The sequence below is a fragment of the Alligator mississippiensis genome, chromosome 3 (assembly GCF_030867095.1).
Source record: "Alligator mississippiensis isolate rAllMis1 chromosome 3, rAllMis1, whole genome shotgun sequence".
NCBI lineage: Eukaryota > Metazoa > Chordata > Crocodylia > Alligatoridae > Alligator > Alligator mississippiensis.
The window spans coordinates 279,318,593-279,332,620 of record NC_081826.1 but is presented as its reverse complement, the minus strand read 5'-3'; the positions used below and the strand labels follow the sequence as shown (position 1 = coordinate 279,332,620).

The following is a 14,028-nucleotide window of genomic DNA, read 5'->3' as shown; positions in this document are numbered from 1 at the left end:
CTAAGGTAAATTATTTGACTTTCAATATTTAGCTAGTCTCCAAGGTAGAGCAAATTATTTGACTTTCAACATTTAGCTCAAAATGAGCAGCTGTTTATAGTACATTTAAGCCTCTGCAGGTGGAAGAGAGAGTGCAAATCTCTGAATAGGCCACTGTCACACATTAATAGCACCATTTCTTTTAGGGCAAAAGAGGTTACAGTAGATAACTGATATCCTGTTACATGAACAGTACAGCTAATTTACAGGGCCCTGGTAAAATTTAGATCAGTTATTGCAGAAAATTAGACTTTGTATAGACTGCACAAAGATTATAGTACAGTGTTTTATAGCTCTTTTGGGGCTCTCCCTATTTATACCTCTGATAGAAACTAGCCTGGGAAAAAAAATACAGCCTTAAAAAAAAACAAACACTTTTTTTCTTGCATTTTATTAACCATTTAAAAACTAGCACTTCTCAACTCTCTCCCTTTCTTTCCAGCACTCACTTCTGTCACATTTTCTCATATTCTGTCAGTACTGCAGCACCAGCTGACAGAACTCAACTGTTTAATGGGTTGCAGGGAATTTTAGGGTAATCCACAAACCATCAAGCATGCTGGGATATGAAACTGAATTTGCTAACCACAATATCAGCAAGATGGATATTTTATTGTAGTATAAGGAAAGAACCAGATGGCATATGTAGCATAGTCTCTCCTACACCTTGCTCTCTCCTCCCTGTCTCCTCCCCATCATCTGTACCCTCACTCTGTCCTTGGTGCAGCCAACTCAATGTCTTTCCTCTGCACATGTTGCTTTATACTCTCATTCACTGGGGTCATGCCATGTCAGTAACATTGACTTTTGAAATGGCTTTGTAAATTAACTAACACTCCTAATGTCTACAGTGTTTCATCACTGCGCTAATTCAATAGCTGTCAAATGCCAGGTATTGCCTCATGGTTCACACCTTCTGAAACTTGTCCTTTTTTGTTCCATTAAAAACAAATCAAAATCTATGTTAAAGGAAGGGTAAAGGGGAAGGAGAGTGGGAAGCCTGTCAACTTGGAAAACTGAAGTCCAACCACAGGAAAAAGTATGCCAGCTGTACCACCACTGTGTGTCTTCATGTTGACCTTGAGGGATGACTCCTATGGTAGGCTGATGAGTGCACATTTATAAAAAAGAATAAATCCACTTATTTGTATGGCAGGAAGGAAGAGATATTCAAAGAATGCCCACTTCAATAATTAATTGAAATTCTCTCTCACACTGAACTAGCCTCATTACCAAACTGTCCACAGTAAAAATAACTAACTTAAGCTGCTAAGCAATAAAGTAAAACATGCAATATTTAACAGGTCAGTATTCAGTATGATGTAACTTCCAGCTATTTCCTTTGAACTACTGTGAACATATGTTGACAAGGTGCTATTTTCAGCAGTTTCTCATGACAATTAACTAGGGGCTAGACTAGAGTCTATCAACTGGGGTTAGTTTAAGAAATTTTGGCTATTGGAAAAGCAAACTGTGCATGTCTACCAAACCCCTTTCAGATGGTTAATGCTTCATAATGGATTAGGAGTACAGTTGGCAGATTAAGAAGGGAGCATGAATATACCTACTGAGCTTTAAGTGACTACTGCTCACAAATAAGTCCCAGCATTCTTGATCCTTTGGAAAGTCATTATACTAAGCCCACCTGGGTAAAAAAAAAAAAAAAAAAGCATAGCAAAATCTATAAAAAGTCTAGAAAAAAAAACTTGTTTGTAGGTCATCAGACAGGGAAGAGAATTAAATTGATACCTAGAATGTTCTGTGAAGTGTTTGGATTTATCAGAAGATGCCATCTAGCTCAGAGGAAGGTCTTGCAAATTGTGCCAGAAAACCAACTCCATATTTCATTTTATGAAGATGCTTTTTGAATCAGCTGAGATGCTAAGCAAGCCTATTTCTAAATAACATGAAAAAAGATGCACTATTTTCTGGAAGAGATCAGTAGCATACCTGAAGGAAGTCTGAATGCATAAAGTACACAAAAAATAGGATTGCAGAAATTATTTATTTCATGCAAACAACCTTCCATTCTGCTAGACAGTCATATATACAATTCAAAAAATATATCCAGAACATCAATAATTTAATAATGCTACACAGAAAAAAAAAATCAATTCAGTAAGCATCTGAGCAAGGTATTATGCACTCCCATACCTGTATCATAAGGCAAAAGAAGCTAGCCTATCCATAAGCAACACTCCTACAGACTATTCTTGATGCACATTTGAAAGTGGAATAAGGTCTTGTCTTACTAAAATTGTATAAACAAAATTAATTCCATTACCTTCCACATACTTCAATGAGAAATGAAATTGTTACATTAGGAACCCTTGAGGAAAAAAAGATAGATACCAACTGCTATACTTTCTACGAGTATGACATGGTCCCAAAATAATGATCCAAGTAGTCACTATTTACATGTTATAAAGATGTTAAAACAGACACATTAAATCAATGAGGATGCTTCTTAATACGTTTTCTAAAAGTTTAAAACTATCAAATGTTATTGTGTACCTTGCTTTGATTGACACAAAATGAGACTAAACATAATACAGCTTAATTAGTGTTAACAGTTCATATATACATATTAGTAATTATCTAAGTGGAACAGGGGTTCTGGTACAGTTTTTTTTTTTGGGGGGGGTGTAAGGCTGTAGAGAAAGGGGGCTGTGAATTGTTGGTTCGTATTAAGACGATGAAGAAATGTAGGAGTGTTTCAACCTCAGACTAGTTTAATTGGCTAGAGGCACATGTAGTACTGGCATAATACTGCTGCAGAGCAGTATGTATTCCCACAGAGTGCATTAGAGAAAGGGAAATTTAAAAATCTCAGACGTCTTACAAATTGTCTGTCTAAATTATTCTGTAAAGATTAATGACTCTTGCATTAAAGCAACTTTTAAAACCTAGAAGACAGTATATGGCATCAAAACTAGTGTTTTTGTTAATTGTTAGGATGTATACACTTGATTTACTCATTACAAAGAATTCTTTCATAGGCCATTATTCTGTAAAATATTTCAAGTTCAAAAATTTCTCTCTCAAGTAATTAACAGTAATGGTGAAAATTAGAAGTTAACCGTGTACTTCCTCCCCCCCCCCCCATAACACTTACAGCATTCCAAGTTTAATTAATTAAAAATACACATTACCATAATTAGAGAATAATGAAATCACATTTTTTTGAGCTTCAAACATACAAATAGTCATTGGGGCTCTGTGGTATAACAAACATAGGTGGTGATGGAAGGCTGGGGATTGGAGAGGCTTATCCCCCTCAAACTAATTTTGCAGAGGCCGGAGACAGCAGCTGCACAACGGTGCTGCTCAGCGTGCAGCCAGGCGAGCCATGCACGCTCAGCTCCACGTGGCTGAGGAAAAGGAGGCTAACTAACTGTGCACGTGTTGCACAGCGCAGAGCACAATGGGAGCTGCAGTTCTCGTGCTGACATATGCACTCAGTCTCCCCCTCATAGTATCTTCTCTCTCATCTACGATAGTAAAACTACATATTGATGAAGAGAGCAGCTTTTACTCATTCCTAATAATACTGTAATCATAACTAATTAGTTAACAAGAATATTATTTGATCAGCAAGAAATGCAGAACAGGTTAATGATTCTGCAATCATGAGACTAACAGCAGTAAAAAATTCTGCTGAGGTTCTTCATTAGTACTTGAAACCTGTACATAAGTAATAAAACATGCTGTGTTTCTTTCTAAACATTTACTACAGCAGTACACAATTTTAAAAAAAAGTTAATTATTTCCCCCAAAATTTTAAGTTTCCCTTCCTCTGAATGCTTCAAGTTGGACCCAATTTCAGTAAGGTGCCCAGAATGTACTTCAAAATGCAGTTTTTCTATACATCTAAATGCCTGACAATACAGAATTACAAATCTAATAGAAACAGCAAGTTTATTTAAAAATAGACCAACATCAACACTGGATTCTTTGTGCAGCTAAATTCTGCATTCCAATTTTTCAAAGCTTACTCAGACTTCTCATGGATTACAACCCCTGACATGAAAGCATCCCAATCTGTACTTAGCTTGCTATATTTGGAAAATGTCACATTAGAGGAAAGTGTGACAAACAGGATAAGAGATAGGAAGGATACCTCACACGGAATTTAATTTAATTGAATACAGTGAAGTTTAAGAAAAATATAATTTACATGTTTCAGTTTCATATAAATATGATGACAAACTGGCAGCATAAATATATATTATTTTTCAGCCTCCAAAACCATAGTGCAGTTTACAAGGTAATTATTTTTTTAAATGTTTTTAGGTGCACCACATAAACAAGTACATGGGTGTATGGTTGAGTACTAAGCACAAGAAATTATTTGGGGGGCCTTTCTATGTTACAATCACAGCAATGATGACAGCTCAGTTATGATAGCTTAAAACTAACTTGCTGTTGCAGCTATACACCGCTAACATCAGAGCACAGAACTCAGCATGAACTGCAAAACTGGCCTGAGAAACTAGGAATATATTCAAGGCATTAGCCATAATTTCTGTACTACCATACCTTCACCATTACCAGTTCCCATGTCTGCTATTTTAAAGTTAGCATGAGCTGCAGTACAGCAGTGTCTGTGGTGCAGATACATTTTAATGAACTCACGTAGTTGTGCTTTCTATCAAATTCTATCATTTGTGGTGTTGCATCACAGTTCAAATTCTGAATATAAATTAAATATCATTTAATAATTAATCAGGATTAAAGGCTCGTGGTGAAATCCTGGCCCCATTCTAGTGTATGAGAATTTTTCTACTGACTTCTCTAGAGCCAAGATCTCATTCCATTTACCTGGATAACACTTGAAATCTGGGAATTAAAAACCACTTCAATACAACCACCATCCTCTTAAGCTCTTATTTTTAGGGGTCAATAAACAAAATGAAAAGTTTTACTCTGATGCTCGATAGAAAACCACTAATTTGTTCACAGTACCATACCCTGATAAAGCCTAAACATTTCTGCCTCAGTTAAGGGCTGAATTTCCACATCTGTATTTGTGTTAGTCACTGGAATCTGATTAGTGTTAAATTACACAAATAGCTTTGCTAAATGCTTTGAAAAATGTCACTAGGAAGTCCAGACACAGGGCTAGCTCATTTTTCTATACAAGCATTTCATTGCATTTCCTATGAAATCATTAGCAAATATTCAGTCTACTTCCATGAGAGCCAAAGCAGGCTCAAGCTCCATTAACTATGCCGAAATGTGACATCTGGATCAGGACATTCATGAGCAACAGGAATAAAGTCCTTCCCTTCATCATCACCAATAGCAAAAGAGAAACTTTTTCTTTCAAATGCAATTTACAAAGCATTGCTGAAGGACTTGTGCTTTTTGCCCTTTTTATGAAGTTTTATTTTTAAACTTCAAGCATCTAGATTAATAAAATCTCAGATCTTTTTTTTTCTTTTAATAAAAAAGGGAAATCCAAATGTAGTAACCCATAGCTCTGCTGAAATATTTCTTGGGTTTTAAGCATGTACATTGTGAATAATCCTACCTTAACTGGAAGAGAGGTATAAGTAGAATGCATTACAGATCATACATCTCAAATTTTATTGAGTTAGTTACTACCATATCAGTTTGCAGGTCTCAATAAAATTTCTCTCCTTCTCAGTTGCTTAGCTTCCAGTTTGTGGTGCTATCATCAAATGCTCCAGTCACCACAGAGTCTTCCAGGGTACACATGATCTGGATTTCAAACGTATGCCATACACACCACAAACAGGAACTCCTCAGTTTACCAGGGTATGTCCATCAGGCACAAGGCAATGCCATGTAAAGGCATCCCATGCTAGCTCTGGAACCAGCACAGCACACCCACCTTGTGCAATGCTATGCGTGCTAAGCAGCTCTGCTGAGAAGTTGGGCTTATTAGCCCAGGATAGTACTGCATTAATGTAGTTGTCCTGCTTCTAGGTTCTACTGTTAGGGTGTTTATAGATATGCTCTGGCAGGCGGAGGGGTGCTTTAATTAGCACAGCTCCAAAAGCTTCATGTGTATTGATGCCCCCACGCTAAAAAAATCGCAGCAGGGTGCTTTGAACTAAAGCTCAAAAAAGCTCTAAAGTGCCACACCATCGTTCTTCAGCACAGGGACGCTGATACACATGATGCTGGAGTCTGCTGAAGCACGGTAATTACCATGTTCCAGCAGACTCAATTAATCGTGTCTGCTCCCTGCACATGTATAGGAGCCCTTTGTGTCTAGTATCTTTATATGACACTGTCTTGCATCATACAGGTACTCAACAATGACCTTTGAAATAAAGTCCTCTGAGAAGTGGTCCAGAAATAATACACTTAAATCACTGCAAATGTCTCCTAATTTCAGTAGGAACAGAGCACATATCTGAGATCAGGATTCTGAATTAAAATCATGCATTGTTCAAGTGTTCAAGAGAAAAAAAATGACATTAACTTCTATTTTGGTTTTCATCACTGCTGTGCAGTAAGTGCACACGAGGAAAAAAAAAACAACTTAGTGTGGTAAAAATGTCAATTAACCCCCCGCCCTCACCCCCCGCAAAAAAAAAAATTAAGTGCAACTTAAAATTACAAACAAAGCAAAATTAAATTGGTATCTCTCTCCTCCGTAATAGTAACACTACCACACCTTCTACCTAATGCTTTAAAATTCATTCAACCAACTATGGTTTTAAAATATTCCTACCTACACTGATTATTAAATTTAAGCATTTTTACACTGTTTCTGGTTGGCAGGTTTTTGAATGGCAATTGAATGAACAAGTTTTTTTATTTCTTTTTGCAGACAGACAGACTACTTACTGTAAAACACAGGCACCTCAATGGACAGATACCTTATACAAGGCAGTAGAGTTGGGATGTCAAAAATATTTACCAATAACTAATCACGCTACATTGTTCACTTATTTCAAAGTGAAGCTTCAGCGTTTTAAACTGTACTATAAATAAGTGCAAAATTGTAACATTTAAAATTTTATTCAAATTTCACATTAAGTATTTTTTATACCTACAAGACCAATGTGCCAAGGTTTTCATCTTACTACTGTAAACAAAATATCTTAAACAGCCACCATACCCAGAGGATGCATTCCTGTTATTGCACACATGCTTATATGACAGTGATAATGAAAGTACCTGTCTATGTTGAATCTGAATTATTTACATACGCCGATGCCATCTGCAGGTAGTGTTGAAAGAGGAAAAAAATTTCTAAGTTCTATGACTGATGTGCAAGCCCCTTCACATCTTATGCCACTGTGTTTTGTACAAAATTACTGTTCAATCTCTCGTACTCATAAAAGGCCTAATTCAAAGGACACTGAAGTCAATAGCGGACTTCTCATTGATTTCAGTGGACCTTGGATGAAGCTTAAAGTTCAAACAGAAAGCTGTTCCAGAGTATTTACTACAGTAATAGATATAACTGCACTTAGGATGCATTAGATTTCTCTCAGAGTATCTTATCAATTCCTTATTTCAAGAAAGGAAAAATCAGCAGTAAAATTTGAGATAAAAATGTAAATTGAGCCCTATTTGTACATATAAAATGTAGTCTATTCTATCACTTAAGGGAAATTGATTTCTGTCATCCTAGTCATGACAGGGGAGAAAAACAACCTAGCACACAGATGTGTAATACCTGTTAACAGCAGAAACATATTCTTGTTCATTGTAGACTGGTAAAGTTAGTCAAGGTGGATTTTAAAATGTTTGTTTGTTCCTTCATTCTTCCTTTTTTATTTTTTGAAAGGAGAGGGCATTTTTGGTTCAGAGATGTTACAATTACAGTATTTTTCAAATAATGAATGAGAGACTTATTTCCAATAACTTTTCTGAAGCACTGTTGGATTTAGACGTCATCAAATATTCTACTTCGTGACATTGACAAATACCTTCCACCAGGCTGATACCTGAAAGACAAACATTAAGAGACTATGTATAAAAAGTCACAGAGATGGGAAAAAAAGCCCCCAGGTCTCCTGTGGAGTCGTGTCTCCTGCGGAGGAGAGGGGGGTGGAAACAGAAGTTTATTTTGCCTCTGTCTTGAAACAGAAAATATTTTTCACAACAGAACAAGTTTTAGATGATAATTTTTTACCTTGAAGGACTCAACTTTATATTTAAAAGACCTTATATAATGGATAAAACAGACTTTAATTACAGTATTTGACATGCCAGTAAACCACTGAATACTATGTATAGAAATTAGCTATCTGAAACTCAAATTGTTTAATCTTGCTGTATTTAGAGCAACATGATAATATAATTTTGTTCGCCTCCGAGTTGCAAACAGGTAATACAAATATACAGGTATATAAATCATGCATGAAATCCTGACCCTAATTAAATTAATGAGAATTTTGCATTGACTTCACAATAGTGGCAGGATCATACCAAAAGTGCAACTGTTGGCTCATATAAATTCAGTGCGACTAAGCAAAGAAAAATATATAGATACTGTATATTACTTTTTCTTATATTTTCTGATACACTTAATGACTGTTCTTTGCTTCAGTACAAGAGTAGTAGGTGAGGAATAATTTGAAGCGTTACTAAAGAGCTAAGAACTAACCAATCATTAAGTGCAAGTGACAGTGTATATTATAGGATTTCACACTCTTTGGCTCCTTCACCTGTCTCTATGGGAAATATTTCTCAGATGTAAACTCAGTATGAAGACATGCATGTCAAAATTATTAACTGAAATAAATTAAATTAGACCCATTACACATTTGGGAGATTGAGGGGGAAACCAGCAGCATTAAGTTTCAGGAGATTTCAAACACTGCCCTAGTGATCTTAAGAACTACAAATGCTAAGCAAGAACCTGAACGGCCTCATGGGGCAAAGATTTTTGGAAAAGTACAAATATTTTACATAGGGCCCTGCCATACATTCAAATTAAAGCTAGATAGAGACCAGCTATAAAGTTGTTATACATTTTCAAGGACTAACTTTATAGCCAGTTGACCCTTTTTATAGTTGGATGGACATTTTATGGTGTGATAATTACTTTGCACTTGTGGCCAGTCTAAATTTATTGTGCAATTAACTAGCTAACTGCCTAATATATGCAATGTGTGGCAGGTGCCTTAGACAAGATATTAAATTTCCTTACCTTCCTGAGTCTGATTCAAGGGGATCATCAGTAATAGTATCTGCATTAAAATCCAAAGGTTCTGCATCTTGGAGAAGTTCTATTCTATCCCTCTCAGTCTTGCCATTTGACCTGGTGTATTTAGACAGTGCTGGATGTTTAAAAAACAAAAAAACAACATTTGTTTGTAAAATCTGTAAAATTACTGAATAAGACGTAATTTAAAACCAAACATAATTGTGCCTTTCCCTTGATGTCACCCAAAGAAAACCCCCTAATTTTGACTACATTCAATTTCTGATGCCAATCATAACTGGATGCTCAGATTTCCAACTACTACTTGAGAACCCCTGAAATTTTTCAAAATGGGCAAGTCTCCATTTCCACCAAATTTTACCACAGACTCTTTTCAGTGGGATTATTTCCATGAAGAGATGAACTATAACAGGAACTCTCACCATTAGAAAATACACTCTCCTTGAAAAATAGGAAGAGTAACTAAACAGTATGTTAGAAACTAGTGTTTCTTAAAAACAAACCAAATAAAAAACGTGTACCTCTGAATAAAGAATGGGTGTCTATGTATGCAGAAACAATCATTTATTTGTTTGTTTGTTAAGAAAAGGTACCAGTGAATGAAAACAATAAAATTTAATCATACAGGTCTTAATCACAGCTGCTGGTGTAGCTTTTGTCATAACTTGCAAGGCTCCATACAGTTTGTGTAAGACTGAAATCATGTTGGATATTCAGTCATACAACATATAACCTGTAACACTTCTATTTTAACATGTGTACCATGGAACAGTCACAAGTAAATTATAGGTGAAATATACTTTCTTAATTGGACATTTCAGGCCTAGTCAGTTGTATCAGTTAACTGATGTTCAGTTGCATTTTCTAGACTTGTGCATTTGTACAAGACCATTCATGTCCTGCTTTTGAGAACTATTGGGAAAATATGAAAAACATACAAAAATTCAAATGTAAAAACGTATTGCCTACTTTAAGAGTCTGACCAACATCTTACTGTTTTCACCTAAGAAACAAACAAGAGGATTTAACATACACTAGATTCCTACAGATTATGAAAACTAGAAATGTATAATTAGTTTGTTTACTCGACATGCTAAATATGCATTAAACTGAATTGCTGTGACAGCTTGTTTGGAAGATTACCTTTGCAACAAGGATGACCAGAGGTTTTAAAACATTAAATTCTATATATTTCAAAATCCCCAGAACAGTCAACAACCTTCATTTTTAGGTTGAAGCTGCTGATATAGGTTCAAGGGCTACAAATCCCAGAGTCCAAGAACAATCTAAAAGTCTCAGAACATCCCCCGCAGGCCAGAAAGGAGGGTCAGACTGCCATGTCCCAAAGACTTACTACTGTTCCCATAGTAAACAGAAGGGCCCTTTGTCTAATCCACCATAGCAACTAGACAGCAAACATCAAATGAACTGTTATTTATCCAGGTGGTACTGCGCCAGTGAAAGGTGCTTTGGGGTTTTTTGTTTATAAATGTACATGACTTACGTCTATTTGTGCTGGGCTCTGAGAAACTAGATTCTTTTTGATCTGTGTGAACATTTCTGTTTCTGGTAGAATCTTCTCTATTTCCATATCGTTCTTTCCATTCCTGAGAGAGAGAGAAAATACACTAATTTGAACCATATGAATTATCACACATAAATAGTCACCTTAAATCATTACCTGGAATGAATCGACTCTCTAGATCTATACATTTTGGTTATTCACCCTCCAGTGTGAGATATTAGGACCAATAACTATAAAAACATATTACACATTCATCCTGTGAGATTCTGTGCCTTGCTGCATCAGAAATATTAAATCAAGATAAAACTCTTGATTTGAAAAAATGTTTCACTAAAAGTGTACTTCAAAAGTGGTCTTTTTCTGAAGTAAGAACCATCGTGTATGTTAACTACATATTGACTAATCAAAGTGCACTAAACCACTGTGCTCTACAAAGATGAGGCAAGGACTTCTTTGATTGGTATCCACAGTACAGCTGATAATGCTGTGCTTGGTTTGTTCTGGTCAGTCCTGATGAAGAATGTCTTGCATTCAAAAGCTTGAATAACTCTAGCCCAAGTACCCAGTTGGTACAATAAAAATATCACCTTAAGAAATCTCTGCCTCTCACATAATTTCTGGACTGTCAGTTACAGCATCACTTGTACACACTACAGAGATGAGGAAAGAGATTACTTTTTGGTTGGTCTCCATCTGCTGGTAGGATACTATATCCACAGCTCAGGCTAGCATATTAAAACTATGGCTGACAGTAAACTATACAGTAACACTGGTGCATTCCATTGTGGCACTATGTATTGTGATGTACAGTCAAATTTCTACTCCCTAGATATAAGGGAAGCCAGAGCCACTTGTTACTTTTCTGAGCCAAATAAAATTCCCGTTAGAATCTGTGGGAAAGAATTCTTGTGAAAAACACACAATTTATCAGTGGAAAAACAACTGGCCTAGCTCCAGCAAAGTCATTATACCAATTTATGCCCACTATCTTCTGTTCTAGGTTACACAAGATTTTTGTGGCCAATTACAATCTCAGGACTGTTGAGAATAGCTTGGAAAGGATGAAATTGGTTATGACCAATTATTTTTGTATCTGTAAAGTGTAGGATATGCATGTAGAAAATAACCTTTAAAATTAAGTCAATGCTGATTTGCAATAAACCAGACACACTGCAACACCCACTCAAGTATGTTATATTTATATATTATCGCCCGGTCCTGCAGCTTTGACTCCTTGTAAAACTGCATTATGCATTCAAGGACATACACAAGCTGCAAAACATTCCATCCATTTCTTTAGGAAAATAAATAAAAAGCAAGTCATGAAGATTGATGAGGACCAAGTGACAGACATTCATTTCTACCAGTAAGAAATTCTTACTGGTAGAAGAATTGCCCAGGAGCTGGAGTGTCCATACATTCCAGCTCCATGGCTGGGGAGCTCCACAGGCAAACTCTCCAACCAGACAGCACATAAGGGCCCATGTCTGGGATGGGGGCAGGCTGTAAAGAGCCAGTTATTTTCCATAAAAGGTCTTGACTGTACAGCTGTTGGTCCTGTAAGAAAGACTTTTCTCCTGGCACAAATGTCTGAACTGAATACTGAGTCACTGGAGAGGGGGGGTGAGGGTGGAGAAGAACAGCAAGCATGACTTAAGTGCCTCATACTTGAAATCCATCTACTAATAAACATTATAAGGTTTTGTTAGTTTGTTTTTTTTTTAAACAAATTGGATCCATTTAAAATGGTAAGAGCAAACCACTCCAAAACATGCTCTACCATGATTGCTGGGGCATTTCTTGGAAGGTAATTAAGGCAGGTTTAAAACCCATCAGTCAGACGAAGGAAACTCCCATATCCTAGGCTGAGTTGCCTAAAAAGGAGAAAGAAACCAACTATATGACCAGTTCTTCTTTAATAATCTAGTCCTGTAAAGTCTTTTACAAACCAAAAGTTAAATCTGGCAATTTGGATTGAATTTATTCATGGGTTTGGTTATCCCCAAACTATGGTTTTTGATTAAAAAAATATTTGCCAAAAAAACCTTGCCTATTCCCTACTTATAGAAAGCTGTTTTAGTGGAAACTTCTAATACATTACAAAAAAAAATGAGTACAATACTTTCAAAAAAAAAAAAAACAACTCATACCCTTCTTCTGTTTTCTCCTTCTTCTTGCCGTTGCCGTTTTCTTTTCTCTAGAAAAAGAAAATAAAACATTTTATTTAACCACAGAGCAATAAATATCAACAGTGATACAAATATTAAAGCAACACAGATTTTATGTTTAAGGAATTGGAATAAAATGCTACTAACACTTCTAAAGTGATTAAAGGAAAACAGAACACTTTTCAGTAATAATTGCTCAATAATTTTCCTCGGACAAAGTTTTAAATCAGCAGTTTATCCACTATTGATAAGCTTAGTTGGAGCTCATATCAAATAATAATAATAATAATACTACTACTATTATAATAATATAGTATATAATAGTATATGATATAATACTAATAGTATTATATAGTATATAATATAATAGTATAATAATATAGAATATATTTGAAAACAAGGACCAGGATTCTGAGTATTAAGAGACTGGACAGGAAAAGGAGTATTACTCCTAATATTTAGAAGTTTAGACTGAGGATCCCTGATAGAGAAACTGCAACGCTAGCAAACAAACAAGCAACTAAAAAATACATAAGTCTCAAAGATGTGGCAGTCCTAAAAGCAAACCAAATAGAAGATACCACTAGATAGCTTTGTAAAATGTAAAGATACAACTTAAATCGGGTTTGCAGAAGACCTATTTTGAAAGGATACCAATGATGGTTAACTGCTTAAAAAGAGAGTAGGAAAATGTTTCTTCCAAAGAAGACTTCATTCAGAACAAGCAAGTTCACCTAAGATGTCTAGAGTCCTTACATCATGTATTTAATGAAAAAAATAGGTTATTAGCCATATTAGTAAGGCGTTGGGCAGAAGGCAGGGTAGAGCTACACCTTATAGATTAACTGAATCAGAGACGCATAATCCTTCATGAGCAAGAGCTCACTTCATGCCATTTAATGAAGTGAGCTCTTGCTCACAGAAGCGTATGCTCTGATCCAGTCATTAGAAAACAATTACTACACATTGCCATAGCATGTTTCACATAACCTGAATTAGTTCCACTTTTATGATTTAGTTAAGACTGAAGATCTCAAGGGATACCACACAACAATTACTTCATCTATTAACAAAAAACAGGTTTGAAATAATTATCCGAGCAACACTCAGTAATGATACATACTATCAGTAAATAAAAAGTA

The 14,028-nt window shown here is 35.7% G+C and overlaps 1 protein-coding gene across 2 annotated transcripts in view; it reads right to left on the bottom strand.

The window, feature by feature from the left end:
• Window positions 1-2,025: 2,025 nt before the first annotated feature.
• The window catches only part of LMBRD2 (LMBR1 domain containing 2), a 45,384-nt gene continuing 33,381 nt past the window's right edge, over window positions 2,026-14,028 (bottom strand). For both annotated transcript variants that reach the window (XM_019495946.2, XM_019495947.2), the window contains exons 16-19: window positions 12,869-12,915; window positions 10,698-10,800; window positions 9,179-9,308; window positions 2,026-7,970 (exon numbers count right to left, since the gene is read on the bottom strand). In XM_019495946.2, coding sequence (XP_019351491.1) covers window positions 7,910-7,970; window positions 9,179-9,308; window positions 10,698-10,800; window positions 12,869-12,915 — 341 coding nt within the window. In that variant the 3' untranslated portion in view covers window positions 2,026-7,909. The remainder of the gene's footprint in view (window positions 7,971-9,178; window positions 9,309-10,697; window positions 10,801-12,868; window positions 12,916-14,028) is intronic.